The sequence below is a fragment of the Aspergillus campestris genome (assembly GCF_002847485.1).
Source record: "Aspergillus campestris IBT 28561 chromosome Unknown P168scaffold_1, whole genome shotgun sequence".
In the NCBI taxonomy this organism is placed as follows: Eukaryota; Fungi; Ascomycota; class Eurotiomycetes; order Eurotiales; family Aspergillaceae; genus Aspergillus; species Aspergillus campestris.
The window spans coordinates 3,196,137-3,220,157 of NW_020194336.1; the positions used below are offsets into that span (position 1 = coordinate 3,196,137).

Sequence of the window (24,021 nt, forward strand, 5' to 3'; positions counted from 1 at the left end):
TTGCGAAGGCGATAGGTCTAGATTGGAGGGTTTGCAGTAGTGGCATGGTTCCGTTTGGCTTCCAGTCTTCATATGCCGAGCCCTTGATATCCGGATGTTATCGGCAACGTGCACGACACATGAGACTCATGTTGTCCGACTGCATATGGTGCTTGACTTGTACATACCATGCCACGTGGATAGGCCCTGAAACACTACGGATATACTCCTAGGTAAGAAAGTCCTATGATGTGGAACGTGGGCCTACACCGTAGTACTGCAAGAGTAGTATCCTTGAAAACTATGACATAGGATGGTTCCACATGAAGCAGGAGCCAAGAAGCCAAGAAGCCAAAATAAAAACCCGTCTGTTCATCTTAATCAAATTTGGGAGGGAAAGAAAGAGGAAAATGTCCTCGACAAAGGGAGGGCAGAGGGTGTATGAAACCTGTCCAACTGATCAGTCCGATCAACCTGTCACATGTGACTAACTGGATTGGACGGCCAAAAGATTCTGCCACCGCTTCGGGACAACAGGAAGTCCACTAGTAGTTTGTCTTGTCTAATGAAGTGACTAGGTAAGCTGGGCATTAGCTAATAGCAAGAATTAATTACGTGGTTTGTGCCCATTGTAGAAAAATAAAACTCTGATCGTTACTACCCAATGGGTTAACATTATTAATATTATTCTATCGATAAGCCACTGGGTTTGCCCCGCCAAGGCGGTGAACCGCGGGTTCTGCAGGGGTGGGCGCAGGCGGTGAAGGGCGGAAAGGATCCAGCAGGAGCTAGAAGGTTCGACGGGATATGATCACTCTGGCCTCTATAGTTGTTGAGAATGGGCTCAGGGTATCATTTGGACTTTATAGGGTTATATATTCTGTATAGAATATGTCATTTTCTTCTATCCTTTCTAGTTTGTACAAAAATTCACGAGATTAAATAGTGTGGACAAAGTACAGTCAAGTTCGTGTGGTTGATACGGACGAGCCAGGACAGCCCACGTCGGCACTAGCCACATCTGCAATCCGTCATCGCCTTTCCCCCCCAAATGGTGGCGGCGCTCTGGAAAATCTCCCCTCCTGCTTTCTCGCTCTTTTCTGCCTCTGCATTCTCCCACTCTCCTCCATATCACATTTATTCCACTTTTCTTCCCCCTCCCCCTCTCTCTTCCTCCTCTCACCTTTCCCACCATACCATCCATTTTTCTCTAGACAATGAGTGTCGTCGGCATTGATTTCGGTGCGCAGAGCACCAAGATTGGTGTTGCCCGTAATAAGGGTATTGATATTGTGCGTATATCTTATGCCCTTATCCAAGCTTGACTTGCTACCCGTTCCACCCCGGTGTGGACGCCGTCACTGCCTGGACTTTGCTAACGTCGCAATGTGTGATTTAGATCACAAATGAAGTTTCCAACAGATCTACCCCGTAAGTCAATTGTTTTGTCTTCCTCCTGTCACTTTTCTTGGGGGAAGTTTGCATGGGGTGATAACTAGATAACTGACTTGATTCCTTTAGCACGTTGGTTGGGTTCAACGCTAGAAGCAGAGCCATCGGTGAGGCAGCTAAGACGCAAGAGACTTCCAACCTGAAGAACACCGTCGGCAACCTGAAGCGCTTGATCGGCCGTTCCTTCAACGACCCCGATGTCCAGCTCGAGCAGGAGTACAACACTTGTCGCCTCTGTGACGTGAACGGCCAAGCAGGTGCCGAGGTTAACTACCTGGGAAAGAAGGAGACTTTCAATGCCACGCAGCTCGTGGCCATGTACCTGACCAAGATCAGGGACATCACCTCCAAGGAACTGAGACTCCCGGTCTCCGATGTCACAATCAGCGTTCCCGCCTGGTTCACAGATGTTCAGCGTCGGGCGATGATTGACGCCGGTGAGATTGCCGGCTTGAAGGTCCTGAGACTGGTCAACGACACTACCGCCACTGCTCTCGGCTATGGTATCACCAAGGTCGACTTGCCCGGCCCCGAGGAGAAGCCCCGCCGAGTGATGTTCGTCGACATCGGACACAGCGACTACACCGCCTCCATCGTCGAGTTCCGCAAGGGCGAGCTCAACGTGAAGAGCACGGCCTACGACCGTCACTTCGGTGGCCGTAACTTCGACCGCGCTCTGACGGAGCACTTTGCCAACGAGTTCAAGACCCAGTTCAAGATCGATGTCCGCACGAACCCCAAGGCTTGGGCTCGTACCCTGGCCGCCGCGGAGAAGATGAAGAAGGTTCTCTCCGCCAACCCCGCCGCCCCGATGAGCATCGAGTCGCTCATGGACGATGTCGATGTCCGTTCCATCGTGAAGCGTGAAGAGCTGGAGATCATGGTCAAGCCCCTGCTGGAGCGCGTCACGGACCCTATCCAGGAGGCCCTTGCCGAGGCCAAGCTGAAGCCCGAAGATATCGATTTCGTCGAGATGGTTGGTGGCTGCACGCGTGTGCCCGCCATCAAGGACGCCATCGCCGAGTTCTTCGGTGGCAAGACTCTGTCGTTCACTCTCAACCAGGATGAGGCCATCGCTCGTGGTGCCGCCTTCAGCTGCGCCATCCTGTCCCCCGTTTTCCGTGTGCGCGACTTCGCCGTGCACGACATCGTGAACTACCCCATCGAGTTCACCTGGGAGCAGTCCGCCGATATCCCGGATGAGGACACCAGCCTGACCGTCTTCAACCGTGGCAATGTCATGCCCTCCACCAAGATCCTCACCTTCTACCGCAAGCAGCCCTTCGATCTGGAGGCTCGCTACGCCAAGCCCGAGATGCTCCCCGGCAAGGTCAACCCCTGGATTGGCCGCTTCTCCGTCAAGGGCGTCAAGGCCGATGCCAACGACGACTTTATGATCTGCAAGCTCAAGGCTCGCCTGAACCTGCACGGTATCCTGAACCTCGAGTCCGGCTACTACGTCGAGGATGTCGAGGTTGAGGAGCCCGTTCCCGAGGAGAACGGTGATGTACGTTCTGATCTTCCCTTTTTCACCCCCTTGCGTCCCCCACCAGTCAAGTGACATGCTAACATGCAATCAGGCCATGGACACCGACAACGCCAACGGCGAGCAGCCCAAGAAGACCCGCAAGGTCAAGAAGCAGGTTCGCAAGGGCGATCTGCCTATCTCTTCCGGCACCTCCTCCGCCGAGGAAGCCGTGAAGAACGACCTGGCCGAGAAGGAGAACAAGATGTACATGGACGACAAGCTGATCGCCGAGACCGACGAGAAGAAGAACGAGCTCGAGTCATATATCTACGAGCTGCGTGACAAGATCGACTCCGTCTATGGAGACTTTGCCAGTGAGGAAGAGAAGGACAAGCTGCGGGCGAAGCTGACCGACACCGAGGTATGATTCTCTCCCAACCCTACGAACCTACCAGGCACCGATACTGACTTGCCATGCAGGATTGGTTATATGAAGACGGTGAAGACACCACCAAGTCCATCTACGTCGCCAAGATGGACGACATCCGCTTCATCGTGGGCCCCATCGTCCAGCGCTACCGCGAGAAGGCCGAGGCCGAGGCCGCGGCCATCCAGAAGGTCAAGGACGAAGAGGCCGCCAAGAAGCGCGCCGAGGCAGACGCCAAGCGCAAGGCCGAAGAGGAGGCTAAGAAGGCTGCGGATGCCGCCAACAAGTCCGATGACAAGACCGACGCGGAGATGAAAGATGCCTCGGAGGGCCAGGCCGAAGAGAAGCAGTAGAAAGTGTCGCCTATAGAAGAACCGCCCGCCTTATATCAGTGAGGCCGAGATTCACATATTCCTGATGACTATGGCCATGAACAAACAAATCAATTATTGACCCCAAAATCGTCATTATTTTTTTATTTCATTTTTTTTTCTTTCCCTTTGTTTTATATTCTTTTTACCTCTTGATTTTTACCGCGAGATTGGCCAGCTGGTGTAGAATGACTTTTGGCGATGCTTTACGTGATGACTGGACTGCCTTTCGGGCCCGATGCAAAAGCAATTGGCCAACGAAACGAAAACGAACTGGACTGGACTCCTGTCGGTGTCGGTCTTATTTATTAGAAGATGACGGTGTTGGGATGGAATGGAAAAGTGAAGACCTAGATCGAGCATTGTGCATAGACCACGGAAAAGGAGACATTTTTACTTAGGTACATTAGGAATAATAGGATTCTGTCATGATTGCATGTCATAATGGGTTTGTAAGTTTTCAATCTAGGATAATTAGGATAAAGCAAGGAAAGTAAGAAAGAAAGAGAGCAAGAGACTAAAGGGTGTTATTGTCGAGGCTCGAACTGGGCTGGTATCCGCTTCGCCACCCACTATGTCGTCCACACTTTGACATACCAGCAACTGCTAAATATATGAGCAGACATGACTTACAGGTGGGTGATAAGTTCTAGTTTTGGACTCATGTAGTGCTAGTACCGGACTCCATTGATATCTGCTAAAAGTAGACAAGACCAGCCATCCCCACCAGCCCCCTAATAAACAACCCATCAAAGACAAGGCTAAACCAAGCCAAAAATAAACCCAAGTGGGGGAGTTTCTCCGACAGACGAGGGTCCCCGGCCACCGACGGGAAATCGTTCATTTTAGCCCGCGATGATCCCACCACCAAGCTCGATTGATCTTCAGGAACGCGGCGTTGATTGCCTTGCAGTGTGATCCAGTCACGTGAGACGGACTTAGTGTTGTTATCTCCGGATGACAAAGCGGGGATGGGATGATGGAATGTCATCGAAGGAGTGGATGTTGCCTCCGGGTTGAGTTTATTATTATATCTACGACTGCATAGCGTTCGCGTTCTTCATTGTACATTTGTACTAATTTGCTTATATGACATGATCATAACCACTTCATCTCTGCAGATACAAATACAGCCAGAAAACCACGACTGAAGAGAAACAATATGGACCTCACAATCCACCACAGCGGCACCCCGCACAGGCTACACCTGCCAGACCCAACAACAGCAACCCTCCAAGACCTAGCATCACAAATCGCATCCACCCTGCACATCCCCCCGGAGAATCAAAAGCTCCTGATTGCCCCCAAACCAGGCATGCAAAAGCCCCCCTTCGCAGCAACCCCGCTCCACACACTCATCCCCATCCCGCTCGACTCCCCCCGCCTCAAAATCACCCTCTTCGGCACGCCCACAGAAGCTATCTCCGCCCTGCACGCCCAAGGCGAATCGACCCGTCGACAGGCAGAAGCGCGCGCGCAAGCACTCGCTTCTCAACGCCAGCGCCAAATCAAACCAACATCATCAACAGCACGAAGCGGCGGCATCCACACCCTCTCCGGCGATAGCAAAAACTACACCTTCCACACCCTCACCCCCCTCCCGTACCTGCCCAACCCCAACCGCTCCCTCCAGTTTTTGACCCGCCTCCGCGACGACCCGGGCATCCGCGCCGCCATGACAAAGCACCAGTTCTCCGTGCCGCTGCTCACGGAAATGGACCCCGCGCTGCACACGACGAGCGACTCGCGCACGCTCGGCCTCAACCGCAACAATGGGGAGGCGATTGAGCTGCGTTTAAGGACGGACGCGTACGACGGGTATCGCGATTACAGGACGATTCGCAAGACGCTGTGTCATGAGCTGGCGCATTGTGTGCATAGTGAGCATGATCGGGCGTTTTGGGACTTGACGGCGCGCATTGAGAGGGAGGTTGAGGGGGCGGATTGGTTGAGTGGGGGGAGGAGGGTGGATGAGGGGGAGTTCTATAATCCGGGGGAGTGGGAGGGGTTTCAGGGGGGTGGGGGCGTTGTTGATGAGAGGGGGTGGAGTGGGGGGGAGTTTGCGCTTGGTGGTGGAAGTGGGAGGGGGAGGGTTGGTGGTGAGGTTGTGGAGGGGAGGAGGGAGATGTTGGCTAGGGCTGCTGAGGAGAGGATGAGGAGGGAGAAGATGGAGGATAAAGAGGGGGAGGGGAGGATGGGAGGGCTTGATTTAGTTGACTTGATGTAGGAAGATTGATTAAGATAGATTATGAGATATGAATAACGTGACTTCATTGAGATACACATATTTCCTATATGCTATCTACCGACATTTATTTTGCCATTGTACAACCGTAAGTCAAGGATGGATCCAAAGGTCTATCTATGCCAAAGCGTATCCAAGACGCAAGCACAATCAAATCTGCTCATTCACGAACAGCCCAGCCATACCCTGCCCAGTCCCAATACACATACTAGTGACCAAAACCTTCTTATTAGCACGACGCGCCTCGCTCAGCGCGGTACAGATCTGGCGCGCGCCCGTCGCTCCCAGCGGATGGCCAAGCGCGATGGCGCCACCACGGGGGTTCACCTTAGCGTGGTCCAAGCCCAGGTTGTTGACGCAGTAGACAGCCATGGACGCAAAGGCCTCGTTGATCTCGTAGAGGTCGATCTCATCCTTGTTGAGGTTGAACTTGGTCAGCAGCTTGGGAATCGCCGCCGTGGGGCCGATCCCCATGATGCGGGGCGGCACGCCGGCGACGGTGGCGCCGCAGAATTTGGCCAGGATGGGCTGGTTCAGCTCGATGGCTTTGGAGCGGCGCATGAGCAGCAGCGCGGCGCCGCCGTCGGTCACTTGGCTGGAGTTACCGCCGGTGCTGCGGTTGCCGAACTGGGGGAAAGCGGGGCGGATTTTCGCGAGCGATTCCGCGGTGGTGCCGTAGCGGACGCCCTCGTCTTTGGAGACAGTGATGGTCTTCACCTCGCCGGTCTTGGGGTCCTTGACCTTGGTAGTGACCGGAAGGATCTCGTCGTCGAACCAGCCGGCCTTCTGGGCGGCTTCGGCGCGCTGGAACGACTCCGCGGCGTACTTGTCCTGCGCTTCGCGCGGGATGTTGAAGTCCGAACCGACGTTCTCGGAAGTCTGGCCCATCGGCTGCATGCAGTCGGCGGCTTCCTGGTTCTTGAGGACCTCTTCGTTGAAAGGGCGGCCGATACGGTCTCCGTTGGAGGACATGGATTCCGCGCCCACGGCGACTCCGATGTCGATCGCTCCGAGCTGGATCTGGTTCGCGATGTCTTGCACGGCCTTCAGACCGGATGAGCAGAAGCGGTTCACGGAGGAGCCGCCGGCGGTGTGGGGGATACCGGCTGCAAGGGAGGCGGCGCGGACGAGATAGGCGGCTTTGCCGTCTCCGACCTGTTTACCATTGTATCAGCTTGTGTTGGGTTGATGATTGAGGGGAACTGAGAGGAGAAGGAGAATAACAACGTACATTGCCGAGACAGACATCCTCGATCAGAGCGGGATCGATCTTCGACTTGGCGATCAGCTCCTTCAGCAAGACGTAGACGAGGTAATCCAGTTCGGTGTCCTTGAAGCTACCCTTGAAGGCTTTGGCCAGGGGAGTACGCATCGCAAAGGTGATGACAATGTCATCGGGGTTTTTCTGGGTGCTTCTGGCTGTCAGAATACGGTCTAATTGATACAATAGCAGCTCAAGAATACTCACACAGCATTGATACCGCTTCCACCACCAGGCTTGAGGTGGCTCAGGATGGAGCTCAGACGATCGGCGGCCATTTTGTTCAGTATGTGGGTATGGTAGTTGATTCACAAATGTGGATTGGATTGTAGGACTAGAAGAGTGGTGTTAGTGAGGTAGAGCTAGGAGGTGGTCTGAGAATGCGGGGAAACCCCGATAAATTGGGGTTGCAGCCGGGTTACGCACGGAGTTGGAGATGGGGTTGTGGATGTATGAGATGGAGTGTAGGAAAAGAGGAAGAAGGGTACCTACACAGGGTTTAAATAGTAGAGTGGAGAGGACAGGGAAGAGTGATCAAGGAAGAAAGAAAGAAAAGCGGAGAGACATCCAGAGTGAATGGTATTAGTATGTCATCGCAGCCGAGTGACAGCCGAGGCCCATCCAGTTCCAGTGTTATCCGATGGTTGTAGTCCCTGTATACCTGGCACACCTTCATGATTCAGTTAGATATACATTTGTGTAAATGATATCTAGTCATCTGCAAAGTCTCTTTGCTTCTACCTGTCTGTGAATTTATGTGAAGTAGTGTTTCCCATTGTCACCCAAGAAGTATTATTACTATGTCTGTTTACTCAAATACTAAATGACAGGAAGTCCACCTGATGCTATTCGTGAACTATTATGTAGAGTGGTAATATCTTCTTTGTGACTATCAGTGAATCTAAACAATCTTTATTCTGCTTTGTGATGTCCTACAGCAAATTACCTAAAAGAGAGGAAAGGGAAAAAGAGATCAAAAACTAATCAAAAACACCGCCAACTCCTCAGACACCTTAATCGAAATCCTGATCCTTCCGTGTGCGGTCCCAAATAGCGCCTATCATCTTTCCTAGCCCGCGGAAATTCCCAATGTCTATGCGCAGCGCTCTCTGCTGGTTACTTACAGCTATTGTTGATGGGGGATATCGTCTTGGCTAATCACACTTCCAATCTCCGACCAGCTGGCCGGGGTAGCAATACCGCCCATCGAGCGTCCCAGATCGCTAATTGTGCCGTCGGATGTCATATCGTCAATCGCAGATTCGTAGATCTGACTGAAACTTCCCGTAGTGGATGGCGTAGCTGGGCGATCTTCGCGTCTGAAGGCGGCGGGATCCATTTCTGACAGGTCTGAGAAGGGGGACCGCAACCCCCGCCCAATGTCGTTGCCTGAGGTCTCATGGTGTGGGTAAATCATCGGAGAGAAATCAACGGTGTGACTAGATGGAGAACCGGGTTGGCTGTGAGTCCGTAGGCCTTCTGCGTATAGATTCGGCTCGGGTCCGTCGGAGGTAGGGGTGTACTCGACCGGCGAACTACGGAAATTCTGAGGCGAAGGAATATCCAAACGTAATCCATCTTGACCAGAGACATTTTCGACAGACTTGCTTGACTCTGCTCCTTCCACCGGGATCAGCGTGTCTTTCTGCTTGCCTACTCCGCGCTGCGTGATAGACTGCGACCCTGCTGGTTCCACGGCGGTCGAGTTCGCTAGAGAAGAGCTATCCATCGTTGGACCCCCTTCATGGAGTAGACGACCGTCGTCATCGACCAGGGCATCAAACGACCCGGGACCTGCGCGTTCTTTCCGGGTCCGATGCTCAAGCAAGGATCGTCGGCGTTCCAGGTCCTCTCGGGCCATCCGTCTCCTCTCTTCAGCAGCCGTGCCGACTTCCTCGGTCATCGATATGTCCTGTCGAGCGGCGGAGGTGGCATTTTGTGGCTGGATCTCGTCGCCGAGATTATGCAAGGCAACCGCAATCTTACGGCGTGAATTGTCGACCCATTGTCGGAACTGAGGGGATTCGTAAACCGCAATACCCGCGGCGACGAGGGCTGAAACAGTAATGATAAGACCTGAAGTTCCGGTTAGCATAATTTGCGTCTTTTTGTTCTCGACCTGGTATTCTTTGTGTTGGTCCTTGGACTGCATGTGAATTGGGGGCCTTGCGGTAGTGGAAAGCATATCGTCATATCAACGACTGATAAGCACACCGCCCCGCTGAGTCTGAGGAATGCACCTAGTGCACCTACTAGGTTGCATTCGATGGGAGATGGGATACAACGTAGGAACTGCATCGAGCTCACCTTTTGCAACCGGTGAGGGCATCTCGATGGTTGCGTGTCTGACTGGATGTAGTTTGCTGATGTTCTTTGATAGCAGGCAGAAGATCCGATGTCATCGGCGACAAGGCGGCTTCGTTTCCCCGCCCTACCACGTGACCGCGTCCAGCCCACTGAACCAGAATAGTGCCCGCGTTTTTCCTCGCGTCACCACCGAGTAGACTTGTATACTTGCTTTTTGGGTTGTCCTGGATATCTTACAGGACTCTACCTTGATATTAAGAATTTGGAATCGTCATGTCTCGCCCCTCATCCATGTCACAGCGTCCTCTGACGCTCACTGAGGAATTGGAGAAACTGGAACAGTCAATCACACTGACGCTTCAAGGTAAACAATGAACTCACAATTATCTAACCCAATTGTCTATACTAATTGCACCTGGAATATAGAAATCGACCACAATTTTAGCCAGGCCCATCGCATCGTCACGACGAGCATTCTACCAGTCGTCGAACAATATGCCGAGAGCTCACGAGATGTCTGGGAAGGCGCCAAAGTTTGTCACAACATACCTGGAAGCAACAAAACCATGGAAAGCTAATCAAAACCGTCAGTTCTGGAAACAATTCTTCGAAGCCAGCGCCAACGTCTCCCTATCCGGCTATGAAGAGCGCCCCAACGAAGACGACTCCATGCGCGACCAAACCGTCACAGAGGACGACGAGTCCGCCAACGTGACCCAGACCACCGAGCACACATCCTACGAGGGGGCCTCGTCGGAACAACTAGACGCTCACCACCGCGGAGACGATCTGGACCTGACAGCACTCAGCCTGTCATCGCACAGCACCCCGCGCCACCCCCAGCAAGAGAGACTATCCCACGACAACGACACAACGGTCACCTCGTCGATCGCACGCCCCTCCCCCTACGAAACCCTGAAGCACGAAGTCGACGACTTCGACTCGCCACTCCCGCCCTCACGCCAATACGGCGCAGAAGAAGAATACGACCTCGACCACGATGACCTCCCCACCACCCCCGGAAGGGGCCAACCCCGGTACGGCGGGCCCTCCGACACGCCCACAATGTCCTCCTCGCCCTTCGTGCCGCCCGTCTCGCACGACGCCCACAAGTCCTCCGACCCCGTCATGCACCGCCTCCAGGACAAGACCTACCGCGTGCAGGCCACGCCCATCGGGAAGTCCTACGGCAACAGGCCCAAGTTCACCGTCACCCCGAAACAAACATCATCATCATCATCCCGATTCAACTTCGACTCCCCGCTCTCCAGCCCCGAGCTCGAAGCCCCACAGCTCAACTCAGAGATCTTCTCCCCCATCAAAGGCGACCCCGAGACTCCTAACATCAGCCGCAAGCGTCGTCCCAGCGGGCCCCGCTCACGCACAACCCCCAAGCCCGGTATCAGCGTCTTGACCCCAGCCAAGGGCAAGAAACCCGTCTGGGACAGTGACGACGATTTCGACGATGACGATATGGACTTTGTGGGTGGACCGAGTCCGCCTAAGACGATGCAGTTCCATATTCCTCAGAGCCGATTGATGAAAACACCCGGTTTGTCTTTGCCCCCTCACCTCACCTACGACCCTCCCAACAATCAAACACCACTAACATAAATAATCAAAAACAGCCAAAGAAGCCTCCAAACGCATCGTCGAAGACCTCCTCTTCTCAGCCGGCGCAAACGACACCACAGACGACCTCCCCGAGGACCACAGTCCGAGTGTGATCCGACGAGCGGAGCGACTGGAGGATGAGACTTTCTAATCCATTTTATATGGGTCAGGCACTGCTTTCATTATTCATCTCATCGGTCTTTAACGAACTTCATCACTTTATCTTATAGAAGTCACACTGACAATGGGATCTAAATGTAAATATTGAACACTGTTCGTGTATATCGGTTATCTATCATACTGTATACTTATACCTCAGATCGATCATGCTCATACGTCCTACGTATCGGGTGAGAAAGTAGCAGAATAGTACTGTACTTGGTGTACATGAGACCATTTAGTTTGAACGTCAGATTCCTACCTAGAATAGATAGACAGGCATAGAGTCGACAGCCCTAACAAGCTACCTACTTCCTACCTATCTACCTACCTTACTTCAACCTACAAACGGACCATCCCTACCGCACAACCAACCCTATTTAAAAAACTCAATAAATAGAATTAGCTTCGAACCTGCGGCATCAAACGGAAGCATACACTCTCTCTCACGCACACAAGGGTATATCAAGCGGGAGGCGCTGATCAAGTAAAAAAGAGGAGAGGTAGAGCTGCGAAGAAGTAATAATAAAACTGAGGCAGCCACGCCAGAGGGTATGGTATGTATGGTATGTACAAAACGTGGTGTAGTGTGTAGAGTGTCTGTCTGTCTGTCGGGGTATTCTAACGCTGAACGAGGGGGGGGGGGGTGGGTAGTAGTAGTAGCAGTAATAATAACAGGAGGCAGTGCGGCAATCAAGGAGGAAGAGAAAGAAAGAAAGAAACCGTCCAAGGCCGAGAACGAAGCAAACAACAGCGGAAAAGAATAACAAACACCCAAAAAGTCAATTGACTTAAACCTCCAATTTTTGAACTACCGGGTTCCCTTCCACGATGTTGATGATGAGTTGAGTAATAAGATGAGATGACTACCCCTGCAATCCCATAAATACCTCCTGGCAGTTATCCACCAGGAACTTGAGGACCTCGTTCTTCTTCTGCACGTCTGTCATCTCACGGGCCAGGCTCTGCGGCCGCATGATGGTCGGGGCAAACACCACGGCGATGTTCTGACTGCTCATCAGGTTCTCCTTCTCGCGCTCGACGACCCGCTTCAGGTGGAATACGAGGAATTCCAACACGTCCTGGTGCACGCGGGGCAGTTCGCGGAGACAGTTCTGTAGGCTCTCGATGCGAGCTGCGGTTGATTGGATCTCGCCCGTTTCGATGACCATGTCGTAGACTTCGTAGGTGATGAGTGGAGTGGGGAGTTTGCGGAAGTATTGCTTTAGTGCCGATGTCACGGCGTGGATATCCAGGTCGGGGTCGGAAATGTCGTAATCCTGCGGGGACTGCTCGAAGCCTTCCCGGATGGTTTGGATGGCGGATGCGGCTCCAGACTTGCGGTAAATACCCTCCATGTCCATACCTAGATTCTCCATTAGTCGGCTTCTTTCAAATGAGACGGGGGCGAAAGACGTACCTCGAAGTTCCACTTCTTGGATGCAGCGAGTGACGATAGCAGGGATGATGCTCTTCTCATACTCCATCCGCTGTTCCAAATCGGTGCCAAACAGCGCTAAAAACCAATCGTTAGCTACCACACCGTGATGAAAGGTAATTTGACATGATCCTTACTTGCGGGTCCATTTTCAGCAACAACCGGAACAGTGTCCGACTGGGGCATCCGACCACCTTGTTGCTTGTTCCGTTGGTTTCCAAAAAATCCAAATCCTTGGCGGCTAGGGTCCTGCGTCTGGGAGCGAGGTAGACCAGGCCCGCCTTCCACCGCGTTCTCGCTCGACATGAAGGCGCCCTTGATACCCTTGGTGACACCCTTGGCGACGTTCTGGCCGCCCTTCTTCCAGTTGAACTTGCGAGGCTGTCCCTTCCGGATGCTGACCACCTGCGGCCCTGGAAGGATGGTCGCGGGCTCCGCTTCTTCGGAGATGTTGGCCGTCGAAGCACCATCGTTGGCGCTTCGCAGGGCGTCGATGGACGACAGCGATTTCTCCTTGCCGTGCGAGTAGATGCCAAGCCCGTTGGCACCGCCTTTGCCTTCGGTGGGGGTGGCCTTGTAGAGTTCCTGGATCTGATGGACGAGCTGATTGTTCAGTTCAGCCAGTTGGGCATTCTTAGACGACAGCTGCTCGAACTCCTGGAAGCTCTTGTCCTTCATGCGGTTGAGATTAGCCAGCTCCTCCGCGGTGTCGTTCCGGCTCTGCACGAGCTCTTCAATCTGCGGCGTGAAGGAGTCCTTCAGCTGCTGGATCGATTCCACGAATTCCCGGAGAACGTGGTTGGTCAGCTTCCCCAGGTCCAGGTGACCGCTGCCACCGCGCTTTTCGGCTTCCAGATGGTCGGTCAGGACCGACAGCTCGCGCATGACGATCTCCTTCCGCGCATCCAGGACGACCATGGTCGACCGCTTCTCATTGAGCTCCGTGTTGACCTGCTTGACGTCCGCGGTGGCGTGCAGCACCGATTCCATCTCGGCAATCTTCAGCTCCCGCTCATGGACACGTTGGCGCTCCTTGCGCAACTCGCTCCGCAGCCAGGCGACTTCGTCCGCAGCCGCGGCGTCAGGAGAGACGGCGGGAGGACTCGCGATGCCCTGGAAGGTTGTCCCGTTAGCTGGTGATCTGGGCGACTTGGAATATCGGGAAAGACGAGAGCCCCTGTCGCTGAAGCTCCGACCGTGACGCACCGAATTTGATACACGGCGCAAAAACGAGTCGCTCGTCTGCGCGGGATGGGAGTCGTCGGGACCCATCAGCCGAGCCATATCCTCATCCATCGACAGGTCGCCGCCTGCGCTATACCGCAACAACGGGGAACCCGTGCGGTCTACTTGCTGGATGGTGGTGATCGAATTCGGGCGGGGTGGCCGGGATTGGTCCACGCCGACGTCGCCACGTGGAGTGCGCGATTCCCCGATCTTGGTCATGGTCTTGCTACGTTCATGCCACGTCTCACCGGATTGGACGGACGGTGGCCGGGGGGAGTGTCCGGCGGCGTCCCTCCGGGGGGCCTGATACAGTTTGCTCTCCAAGGAATCGCCTCGCCGGGGGAGATGATGGCTGCTACTCGACGACAGGAATGAGCGAGACGAATCCAGGGAGCCGCTCGTTTCATGGAGGCGACGGAGCTCATGCGACGGGCGCGTTGGGAAGGTCAGCGAGCTATCCGCCGCGGTCGATCGTTGCGAGCCGAGCGTGGACCCATCCTTCTGCAGCGTGCTGGACGATCTCGTGCTCTCCGGACTCGGGGACGAGAAGGTGCTGGTTTCCCCCCGACCCGTCCGCAATTCAGACCGGGAGCTCCGGACCGACTCGGACTTGGTACGGCTGGGGACCTGGGGGGCCTTGAACCCATCTCCCGGTGGAGCCCGCGCCGTACCGTTGGCGGTCGCCGCCAGATCATCCTGGTTCCAACGGCCCGGGTCCGCAGCGGCACGGTCCCGTCCCTTCTCTTGGTAGGCAATGTGAGGGGATGTGTGGCCGGACGGGAGAGAACTGTGACCGTCACTGGCGTGGTCGTGGTCGCACGACGGCCGTTGCTCTTCCGACGGATCGAATGCGACAGGGATCAGCAGTTCGCCGGCGCTGTCCGCTTCCGCCTCCCGGGGAAGCGTAGAGTGACGGTGGCTTCGGTAGGTACTCGAAGGAAGGATTAGATTGTCTAGAGAGAACAGAGGGACCGACCCTGTTAGAACTTCCGACCCTGTATGAGGACACGAAACCCGACTTCGGGGAAGAAGAACACAAACGCACCTGGCTGTTCGGCCGCGGGTCGAGGGGCCGCAGCGTTCGGGGTCTTGCCCGCGTCCAGCGCAGGAGCGGCACCTCGAGATGCCACCTCAGTCGTCGCATCCGCGTATGAATCCGCAGCGAGGTCCTCGGCGACCCTGCGGGAGAGCGACGCGGCTTCTTGGGGGGGCAAGGAGGGAAGCGATTTGTCCAGCTTCACGTTCGACGAGGGTGGTTTTTTGGACGTTGTGGCGCCTCGGTTCCGTTTCCGACGACGCTGCATCAAGGACTCATGGCAGTCCATGCAGAAGATGCCCTGGGAGGTGCGGGCATAGCGCAGGTTTTCGATCTTTCGTTTGCAGTTCCGGCAGCGAAAACATTGGGAGCAGAAGGCTTGCTCGCCGGTCAAGATGGCCAGGTCCTCGATCTTGTTGCCGCACGAACTGCAGCTATAGGTACAGTTGCTGCAGATGAGAGAGCCGTCTCCGAGAAGGAGCAGGTGCGCATCGGAGTCGAGAAGGGTGCCACAGGTGCTGCAGCAGAAGCATTCGATATGCCAGCGATTACCCGCTATAGAAAGAAATAGCGGTCAGCGTCATGTTTTCCAGTCCGGAGATTCCCAAAGCGACTCACCCAATTCAAAGGCCTTGCCTTCTTCGAGGATCTATGCACGTTCAAGCATGGGTTAGCATCTCGACCGGTCGATTCTCCAACGACGGGGTCCACGCTTACCTCGCCACAGCCCTTGCAAGGGAACGGGACGTCCTCCTGCTCCATTGGCGATTCCGGATAAACAGCGGGTGATTCCATAGTGAATGATAGCGCCGGGAGTTAACCAGCGATATGACTGCGATTCCGATCGCGACAGGGCTATCGTCCGAGTGTAAGGTGAAGGGGGAGGAGGAGGGGGGGGAAGTAGGAGTAGGCGAAGAGCGCGCCCGCGATAGAGTTGCCAAGAACGCCGGTGGAAGTTGGAAAGGGGAGTCAACAATCAAGCCCCGCATCCGACCAGACACATCAGCACCGTGAGCGAGATCGAGAGTTCAAATTAAAGGGGTGGTGAGAGCGAGGTCAAGGCGATCGACGGTAACGAGAGGTGAGTTTGGCGCGTGGGAGCGCAATTTCCCCAGGGTCTGATTAACGGAACAAGGAGGACTCGGACTAATAAGGACCATCAACTAACTGTCTGCGAACGGATCGACCAGGGTCCGGGGAGTAAGTCTGATAGTAGGGGAAAAGACAAGGATCGGAGGGGGAGGGGGAAGTAGTTATCTTTTTTTAAAAAAAGAAAAAAAAAACGAAGGAAGGAAACACAAGTACCCCAGATCGTAACGAGCAGGGGGGTTTGAGTGGGCGTTGCGGCGGGCGGAGGGGCTGGAACTTTGGCGGTGATGGAGACTAACGTACCATGCAGGAGAATAGGATGGGATAGTTGTCTGGAAGTATGAGACGGAGGATGTAGTCCGAGTGTGAGAGAAGGAGAGATAGAGGAGAAAGAAAGACCGAGAGGAGGAAGAGAGAGGAAGAGTAAGAGAGAGAGAGAGAGAGAAAGTGAGGTGAAACACAGCCGACGGTGGGAGAGGTTTCAATGTTTCAGGTAAACTCGCGCTCGATTCGGGCGGGAATAACAATCTCACCTTCCTCCCTAATTATCCTGGTTGAACTCAAACCAACCCAGTCCACTTGATCTATACCCATCCGTCAAATATATAGAAGGTAATTATGGATTTATCATCTAGATCTTAACTACAGATGATCATATGGAATAGATTCGAACGGGTATCGATTGCGCTGACCCATATATTAATAGAATAGACCGGCTCTATCCATGGAAACTCAACTCTCAGACCATCCAGAGTGGGGTTCCTGACTACCAACGAGATCGCTTCATCCCAGGGGCTGTGAAGGGGAAAGGATCAGGAAGAGTTGGATCTGCTAATCTGGTTGAGTACGACGAATACGAGTCCAGATCGCGTCTGACAGAGCTCAGACTCCAATGTCAGATACTAACTAGGTTAAAGAAACTACTGACTAGTACTAAGATAACGACAATCCTGATCGACAGATGGCTCCTGATCATCTAAGGAATACTAAATAAACCCGGTCCAGAACATCTTTCTATATTCAGCTCGTTCTGGATTCAACGATCTTGATTCTATATACAGACAGAGTACCCTATGTATGTACTGACTGCTATGTCCAACATCACGGTAGTAAGTAACCCTCTATTCCCCCAACGCCAGCAGATGTATAGGTATAATTAAGGACCATCCCATATATGCAGATGCACATGAGTCGCCAATATGTATGAAAATAATGCAATAATGCCTCCCCTTTCCCCTGTTTTCTTTAGGAACCAGTTATATCCCAAACGGAAGAGTGACGTTACGTCTCCAGCGACTGGTGGATCACGCTCGTCCGATACGTTTCACTCCGCTGGATCAATTCCTGGTGCGTGCCCTGTTCCGCACACCGGCCGTCCTCAATCAGATAGATCTGGTCCGCGCGGTGGATCGTGTTCAGCCGGTGCGCGATCGCAATGATGGTCGTCCGGCCGGCGAGCGTCGCGAGCGCCTCCTGGATGCGCTTCTCGGACTCAACGTCCAGCGCGCTGGTTGATTCATCGAGCAAAAGCAGGCGCGGCTTGCGCACCAACGCGCGCGCAATCGACAGCCGCTGCCGCTGTCCACCCGAGAACTGCTTCCCGTCGTGGCTGCACATGGTCTCATACCCCTGCGGCAGCGCCATGATGACATCGTGGACGTTCGCCATCTGACAGGCCTCCTCAATCTCCGCCTGCGAGGGCTCGTGGCCCGGGCAGGCGCCCAGGCCGATGTTGAACGCCACCGACCCCTCGAAGAGGACATTCTCTTGCGGCACCAGCGCGATGTCGTCGCGGAACTCGGTACCAAACTGGCGAGTGATGTCCACCCCGTCGATAATGACCGACCCCGCATTGGGTCGGTAGAACCGTTCCAGCATCGAGAAGGTGGTCGATTTACCCGATCCGCTCGGTCCAACCAGCGCGCAGAACTGCCCAGGCTGGATGGTGAGATTGAGCCCCTTCAAGATAGGCTGTTCCGGTCGAGAGGGATAGGTGAAATGCACCCCACGCAGTTCGGCGCCAATGGCCGTGTCGGAAGTCCGCTTGTGCGCGGGGGTCGAGTTCTCCGCGTCCTGCGCCTGCGCGGCCGCTTTCTCCTCTAGCAGGGTGCCGGCAGGCTGGAAGCTGCGCGAGGACCCCGGGCTCAACTCATCCTCCGCAGAGCGGGTGGTGAGCAAGTTGACGATATTCGACGAGGCGACGCGTGCTTTCGAGATATCAGGCGCGAGCGCAAACATCTGCCCGCAGGACTGGGTGCTGAACAGCAAAGCCGGCAAGACGATGAAGAACTCCGTCTGCGAGTAGCGGTTCTCGGCGATTTGGCGCGAACCCCACCAGTACGCGAGCGCGTAGACCAAGTTGCTGATGCTGAACGCCAGCGCCAGCCAGACGTTTCCGGATGCGATGGCCTTCATAGTCTCGCGGTAGGGCTTCTGCAGCGCGCGACCGAACACCTCGTACGACTGCTTCTCTAGGGAGAAGGCGGACACGGCGCGGATGTTGTCCACGGCTTCGACTGTGATGGCTGTCGCCTTGGCGAAGGCTTTTTGATGCCTCTCGGCGAACTTGGCCTGCACGCGCAGTTTCATCATACCGGCCACGAGCAGGACTGGGATAGTCGGGAACAAGACGATGGTGATCCTCCACGCGACGGCGAAGGAGACCACTAAGCCGGCCACCAGGTTCACGGCCGTAGCGAGGAGCAACCCGATCGTCGACCCGGTGATACCGCTCAGCGCGGAGGCATCGCCGGTGATGTGGGTGATCAGGGTCCCGGGGCTGCGATCGTCTTCCCCATGCCACTGCTGGGTCTGGCCGAGGAGAGACCGCAGCGACAGGACGCGAATCCGATACAGGATCTTATCAGCAGCCCAGCCAAAAGCCGCGCCGCCGATCACGTTCGCAAAGAATTCCACCAAAGCGAGGACGAAAAACAGCAGTCCGTACAGGTTTCCGTCGCTGCTAATGTCTTCCGGAGTCCGGCACGGGCTCAGACTTCCAACAGTATGACCGAACACAACAGCCTCAGCCGAGTAACTTCCACCGATAATGCAAGACATGCCCAGACCCAAGAAGATCATAGCCAGATTGGGCCGCACGAGCGAGAACGTGTATTTGGTGGAAAACCACCCGGACCGCTTCTGCTTCTTTTTCTGATCGCCGTCCCCGTCCTTGGACCCCGGCGGCGAGTCTCCCCCCACCACCGTGTCCTCCGTGACATCGGACCCGCTCACCCCGACCATGGCTTCCTTCTCGTCCGCCGGCTCGGTCGTCTTCGCGGCCAGCGTCCTCTCATCGCGGATCAAATCCTCAGGGATAGCCGCATCCTCCACGCTCAGCTTGCCCAGGTTCTGCAGGCGCACCATCTCAGCATACACGCCTCCCTGCGCAACCAGTTCCGCATGCGATCCCTCCTCGGAGACCTGGCCGCTCTTGACGACCACGATCTTATGCGCATCCTTGGCGGTCGCGAGACGGTGCGCGATGGACACCGTAGTCACGCGCTCAGACACCTTAGCCAAGGCAGCCTGGATAAGCTGCTCGCTGGTCGAATCCAGCGCAGCAGTCGCCTCGTCGAGGATGAGCAGGCACGGCTCCCGAACCAGCGCACGCGCGAGCGCAATCCGCTGCTTCTGACCACCGCTCATCTGGTTCCCGGCGGTGCCAACACTAGTCGACAGGCCATGCGGCAAGCTCTCGATGAAGTTCAGCGCATTAGCGCTGGAAGCCGCCTGTCGGACGAGCTCGACGACCTCAGCGACACAGGCATCGTGGTCCGCAAGCGCGTCGCGCTCCGACGCGCCGGCCCTGACCTTCTCAGCCATTTCAGACAGACTCGAATCCAGAATGCAAGGGGCCAATCGCCGGTGCCGTTCCACCGAGGACGAAACGAGCCCGTACGCGATGTTCTCCAAGATAGACCGGTCGAGCAGCGACGGCTCCTGCTGGACGAATCCGATGTTCCCCCGCAGGTAACCCACGTTGAGGTCCTTGAAGTTCTTGTCGCCGATCATGACGTCGCCCGAATCGGGGTCATAGAAGCGCTCCAAAAGGGCAACCACCGTCGACTTTCCGCCGCCCGAGGGTCCGACAATAGCGGTGTGTTTCTTCGGCGGGATGGCGCAGCTCAGCCCCTTCAGGACGGGGGCGTCCGGACGCGCGGGGTACGTGAAGTGGACGTCCCGGAGCATGATCTCCTCTTCTCCGAAGATGGCCGATTTGTCTCCGTCGTCTGCGGTGCCGTCGATCTTAGACGGACGCTCGATCACCTTGAGCAGTCGTTCGGAGGCACCGGCCGCCTGCGCGAACACGTGGATGAACGGAGCCACCTGACTCAGAATGAACGAGGCGTCGATGAGCACGAAGATCACGGTGTAGACGGCACCGACAGAGACGCCGTTGTTGTCGTTGGCCACCGAGTCCGAAATCATCTGCGAACCCTCCCAGAACGCCAAGGCGTTCGCCGAGTAGGCGACGAAATAGAGGAAGCCGAGCTGCGTGGAATGCGTGCAGGCCTTCTTAACGGCCGCTACACGGGATTCGGAAAGATACTGGGCGAAGCGGGCCTCGAGGCGGTCGTTGGCGTTGAAGGCCTGGACGAGCGACAGGTGCGACAAGCTGGAGGTCGCAATGGAGGTCGCCGCGCCGATCTTGTCGGAGAGGATCCCTGCGTACTTCTTAATGTAATGCCCTCCGACCAACGACATGACCATGAAACATGGCACGACCGACACCAGCATGCCCGCGATCTGGGGCACTTTGATAAACGCCACGACGTACGAGGCCACGAAGTAGGAGATGGTCGTGATGACCAGACCGACCTTCTCGGACGTGCCGGACTGGATCACCTCGATGTCGCTGACCAGACGGGAGTACACGTCGCCGGCCGGGAGAGATTCAATGAAATTAGCCTCCTGGCGGATAATGCTCTCGAAGTACCGCCGGCGGTAGCGGCGCGCGAGCCGCTCGCTCACGGTACACCAGCACGACATGTGGATGTAGATGAAGCAGAAGTTGGCGATTGTAATGTAGATCACGTAGAGCACCTTGGTGCGCACGCTGGACGCGAGCTCGGCGGAGGCGGACCCGGAGCTCTGCGACGAGCAGGTCGTAGAATTCATATCGTTGACGAGATCGCCAAACACGATACCCAGTAACGGGAACGGGATACCGCCGGCGATCGCGAAGACCACACCCAAGATGATGAGGATGACGTCCTTCTTGGTGTAGTCTAGCGAGAAGAGGAGTCGGATGTAGCCGAAGAAATTCCCAATGTCGGCTTTCGTCGGTTTATAACGCCGTACCTTTTGCATCTGCGCGCGGGATGCGATTAGCTTTGACTTGAGATATGCCCGCAGACATCTTGAAGAAGTGACACAAGGAATGACATACAAATGAAGGTTTCTGGACATCGCCGACAGCATTGGGGCCCGGCTGCCCTTCGTCCGCCGCTTCTTTTTGCGACATGATGTCTATCGCGGCGCGACAGTATAGCTCCCGAAGGATGCGGTCTCAACAGCGGGGTATATCGCCGCCCCCCAAATCAGATAGCCCCGCAACCCCGTCGAAAGCTTGTCGAAAGTTCAACAAAGGTGTAAAATGTTGGCAATTCGTTTGCCGAGAGGACTCAGGAGTGTCCCTGGTCTTGTCCGAGTTATGGTGAGGAAGGTATAACGGTGGGATCAATGGCAATCAACAATTGCACATGCAAGATCTCCCACAGAGTTAGCAGGTTATAGTCGACGAGTGAAACAGCTCACTCAAACAAGCTACCTCCAAAGCATGCCCGCTAGAAAGACAACCTTGAATTGTATGGGTTATTGTGGGATGAGACACGGCAGGCCGAGGGGAGAAAAGAATCAAAGATAAAAATCAAAAGAAAGACAAGAAACCGGAAGAGAGAGAGAAAGGGAGAAAGATCGGACCAGAAAAAGAGACGAAAAGATACTGGGGAGGTAAAAGGGCCCATGACACATCGCTATATCCACCCACGCACTAAAGGAGAGAGAGGGGGGGGAGAATTTTGGAACCATCACAACGGCTCCGGTTACGGCCCAGGGCTAAGAAAACAAAAGCTGCAGTGAACATCGGGGGGGCCAGCAATGGCACGGAATCCAGAGGAGGGTCTCTCCCTCGAGAGCAGAAAAAAAGCGGAGAAAGCCAAATGAAACCAAGCCAGAATGGAGGTTAGGAACCTCCACTTGGCAGGGGAGCAAGAGGGGCGGCCGGATGGATTTGTTAGTGTGGGCATCTGATAATGCCTCTCGGCGGATATCCATATTGGACTTGTGAAGATGATCCTAGGGCAGACCATCTTTTCTCCCTCTTTTTTTACCTTTCTTTTTTTCTTTTCTGTGCTGGTCTTCATTTTGTTGGCGGTTGAATGCCCCACTACCAAGCACTTATTCGTGGATGGGGACGAGCAGACCCAGTGGAACCCGTCGTTGTTGCGCCCAGTACCTGATAACCGAGGCCACGCTACTGCACTCTACTGCCTATCTGATCGTGCTGTTTTTTTTCCCCTCCGAGGGTTTTGATTTCTGAGATTAATGTCCGACGCCTTGCATGATGGATGCAATCTGATTGTTATGTATCAGAATAAGAATCAGGAGCAGTCTATATCACAATTATATACCGCAAAGTAGAACGAGGGGGTGGAAAAGAAAAACAGGAGGGAATAAAAAATCAGACTGCCAAGGACAATGACGACGAGTCTCGGCAGGAAGGTCGGAGGTTCCTCATCTGATAACTCTGCCCGGAATCCCTCTCGGCCAATCACTCTTCCGTCCTCAGCCCACCAGGACTACGGAGTACCTAGGTACACAGAAGGAAAGAGCAGAAACAGACAATAATAAAAAGGTGTAATTAAGAAAAAGATAACGAGAAGAAAGAGAAGAAAACCAGCAGGTAGAAGGAAGACAGTTGAAAAAACGAAGAAAAAGGGAATGGAAAACTGAAAAGAAAAAACAAAAATAAAAATAAAAATAAAAAGCGGTTTAACCCGTCCGACCCAATGCTACCCGACTACGTACAACCTATACATAATAGAGGTAAGAGATTCCGGTCGATCCTGTAGGGAGTAAGTACTTGTCTCTATCCATCTTGCTCTAAAGTTTGAGACATCCCCATAATAATAATCAGATCTTTGGCAAAGCAGATGTCCACACGAACTACCATCATCATCGCATCATACAGGAGAAGAGTCCGAGCCTCCGAGGGATTGGAGACTATGGAACAAATGGAGCATCCCAATTTTATCAGATGAGGGTCAACAAGTAGCCATTTCTTGGAACGCCCGAGACAAACTCCACTCCTATTATTTCATTATTAAATTACTTCGGGAAGTTAAGTTCTGACCCCTCAGCCCAAGACGTTCGGAATAAAAGTCCCAGTTTATCTAATCTGATTGATTGATTGATAACTGATTCCCGTGGCGTGGGCTAATGTTACACGGTGTTCTGTTTTCCACCGCCTCGTGTCACCATCGCCTCTGTTATCAGATTGTGACACCAACATAATCCCTTTATACTGTTTCTCCGGAATAAAGGAACAAACCATACAAAGCAAGAGGTACAAACTACCTTAATAAAAGTAGAAGATATCCGACATACATATTTGCGCAACATTGATTATGGATAAACAATCAGTGGGGATGGGCCCAGCCAAGGAGGACAGAGTCTCCATTCCCAGCCATAAAACGAATCATAAATACCTAGCAGAAAAGGGGCGTCAATGTCGGAGCCCAGGACCACCATTCCAAAAGATATGACGATGATGATATAATTGGGACGTACGGATACACTATTCCCGACTATTCTACTTCATTATAGTTCAATAGTTTGGCATTCTGGAATATTTTATTTTGTTCTATCGTCATTATTATGGTAATTTCATTATTCATTTATTATGTTGTTATTATTTTACTTTCCCCCCTTCCTATCCCCCAAA

At 54.2% G+C, this 24,021-nt stretch overlaps 9 protein-coding genes across 9 annotated transcripts; 4 read left to right on the forward strand and 5 right to left on the reverse strand.

Moving 5' to 3' along the window:
- The first annotated feature begins 902 nt into the window (after positions 1 to 902).
- Positions 903 to 4,133, forward strand: hsp88 (Hsp70 chaperone Hsp88). Its single transcript, XM_024836449.1, has 5 exons — positions 903 to 1,271; positions 1,379 to 1,410; positions 1,501 to 2,938; positions 3,012 to 3,320; positions 3,380 to 4,133. Exons 1-5 carry the CDS (start codon positions 1,197 to 1,199, stop codon positions 3,677 to 3,679), a joined length of 2,154 nt encoding a protein of 717 aa, XP_024697410.1. The 5' UTR covers positions 903 to 1,196; the 3' UTR covers positions 3,680 to 4,133.
- Positions 4,134 to 4,367: 234 nt separating this feature from the next.
- P168DRAFT_323880 (putative zinc metalloproteinase) lies at positions 4,368 to 5,924 on the forward strand (the record flags this gene model as incomplete). Its single annotated transcript, XM_024840746.1, has 1 exon — positions 4,368 to 5,924. Exon 1 carries the CDS (start codon positions 4,860 to 4,862, stop codon positions 5,922 to 5,924), a length of 1,065 nt encoding a protein of 354 aa, XP_024697411.1. The 5' UTR covers positions 4,368 to 4,859.
- Positions 5,925 to 5,961: 37 nt separating this feature from the next.
- Positions 5,962 to 7,720, reverse strand: kat1 (putative 3-ketoacyl-CoA ketothiolase (Kat1)). Its single transcript, XM_024834078.1, has 4 exons — positions 7,630 to 7,720; positions 7,411 to 7,537; positions 7,174 to 7,354; positions 5,962 to 7,097 (listed from the first exon to the last, which is right to left on the reverse strand). The coding sequence occupies exons 2-4, from the start codon at positions 7,479 to 7,481 to the stop codon at positions 6,093 to 6,095; spliced, it is 1,257 nt and encodes a 418-aa protein (XP_024697412.1). The 5' UTR covers positions 7,482 to 7,537; positions 7,630 to 7,720; the 3' UTR covers positions 5,962 to 6,092.
- A 387-nt stretch (positions 7,721 to 8,107) lies between these two features.
- P168DRAFT_286896 (uncharacterized protein) lies at positions 8,108 to 9,569 on the reverse strand. Its single transcript, XM_024836450.1, has 2 exons — positions 9,511 to 9,569; positions 8,108 to 9,279 (listed from the first exon to the last, which is right to left on the reverse strand). The coding sequence occupies exons 1-2, from the start codon at positions 9,530 to 9,532 to the stop codon at positions 8,330 to 8,332; spliced, it is 972 nt and encodes a 323-aa protein (XP_024697413.1). The 5' UTR covers positions 9,533 to 9,569; the 3' UTR covers positions 8,108 to 8,329.
- A 147-nt stretch (positions 9,570 to 9,716) lies between these two features.
- On the forward strand, positions 9,717 to 11,367 carry P168DRAFT_301451 (DASH complex subunit ASK1). Its single transcript, XM_024838527.1, has 4 exons — positions 9,717 to 9,874; positions 9,937 to 10,043; positions 10,102 to 11,062; positions 11,139 to 11,367. The coding sequence occupies exons 1-4, from the start codon at positions 9,784 to 9,786 to the stop codon at positions 11,273 to 11,275; spliced, it is 1,296 nt and encodes a 431-aa protein (XP_024697414.1). The 5' UTR covers positions 9,717 to 9,783; the 3' UTR covers positions 11,276 to 11,367.
- A 321-nt stretch (positions 11,368 to 11,688) lies between these two features.
- Positions 11,689 to 12,099, forward strand: P168DRAFT_23584 (uncharacterized protein). Its single transcript, XM_024833493.1, has one exon. It carries the CDS (start codon positions 11,838 to 11,840, stop codon positions 12,048 to 12,050), a length of 213 nt encoding a protein of 70 aa, XP_024697415.1. The 5' UTR covers positions 11,689 to 11,837; the 3' UTR covers positions 12,051 to 12,099.
- P168DRAFT_286897 (putative Rho GTPase activator Rga) lies at positions 11,930 to 16,139 on the reverse strand. Its single transcript, XM_024836451.1, has 7 exons — positions 15,702 to 16,139; positions 15,603 to 15,633; positions 14,994 to 15,539; positions 13,928 to 14,901; positions 12,859 to 13,834; positions 12,704 to 12,799; positions 11,930 to 12,649 (listed from the first exon to the last, which is right to left on the reverse strand). The coding sequence occupies exons 1-7, from the start codon at positions 15,777 to 15,779 to the stop codon at positions 12,150 to 12,152; spliced, it is 3,201 nt and encodes a 1,066-aa protein (XP_024697416.1). The 5' UTR covers positions 15,780 to 16,139; the 3' UTR covers positions 11,930 to 12,149.
- Positions 16,140 to 17,110: 971 nt separating this feature from the next.
- On the reverse strand, positions 17,111 to 20,790 carry P168DRAFT_286898 (ABC transporter ATP-binding protein). Its single transcript, XM_024836452.1, has one exon. It carries the CDS (start codon positions 20,778 to 20,780, stop codon positions 17,355 to 17,357), a length of 3,426 nt encoding a protein of 1,141 aa, XP_024697417.1. The 5' UTR covers positions 20,781 to 20,790; the 3' UTR covers positions 17,111 to 17,354.
- A 962-nt stretch (positions 20,791 to 21,752) lies between these two features.
- Positions 21,753 to 22,748, reverse strand: P168DRAFT_286899 (uncharacterized protein; the record flags this gene model as incomplete). Its single annotated transcript, XM_024836453.1, has 1 exon — positions 21,753 to 22,748. A coding segment is annotated over exon 1 (308 nt), but the record flags the coding sequence as incomplete, so codon positions are not given.
- Between the last annotated feature and the right edge of the window lie 1,273 nt (positions 22,749 to 24,021).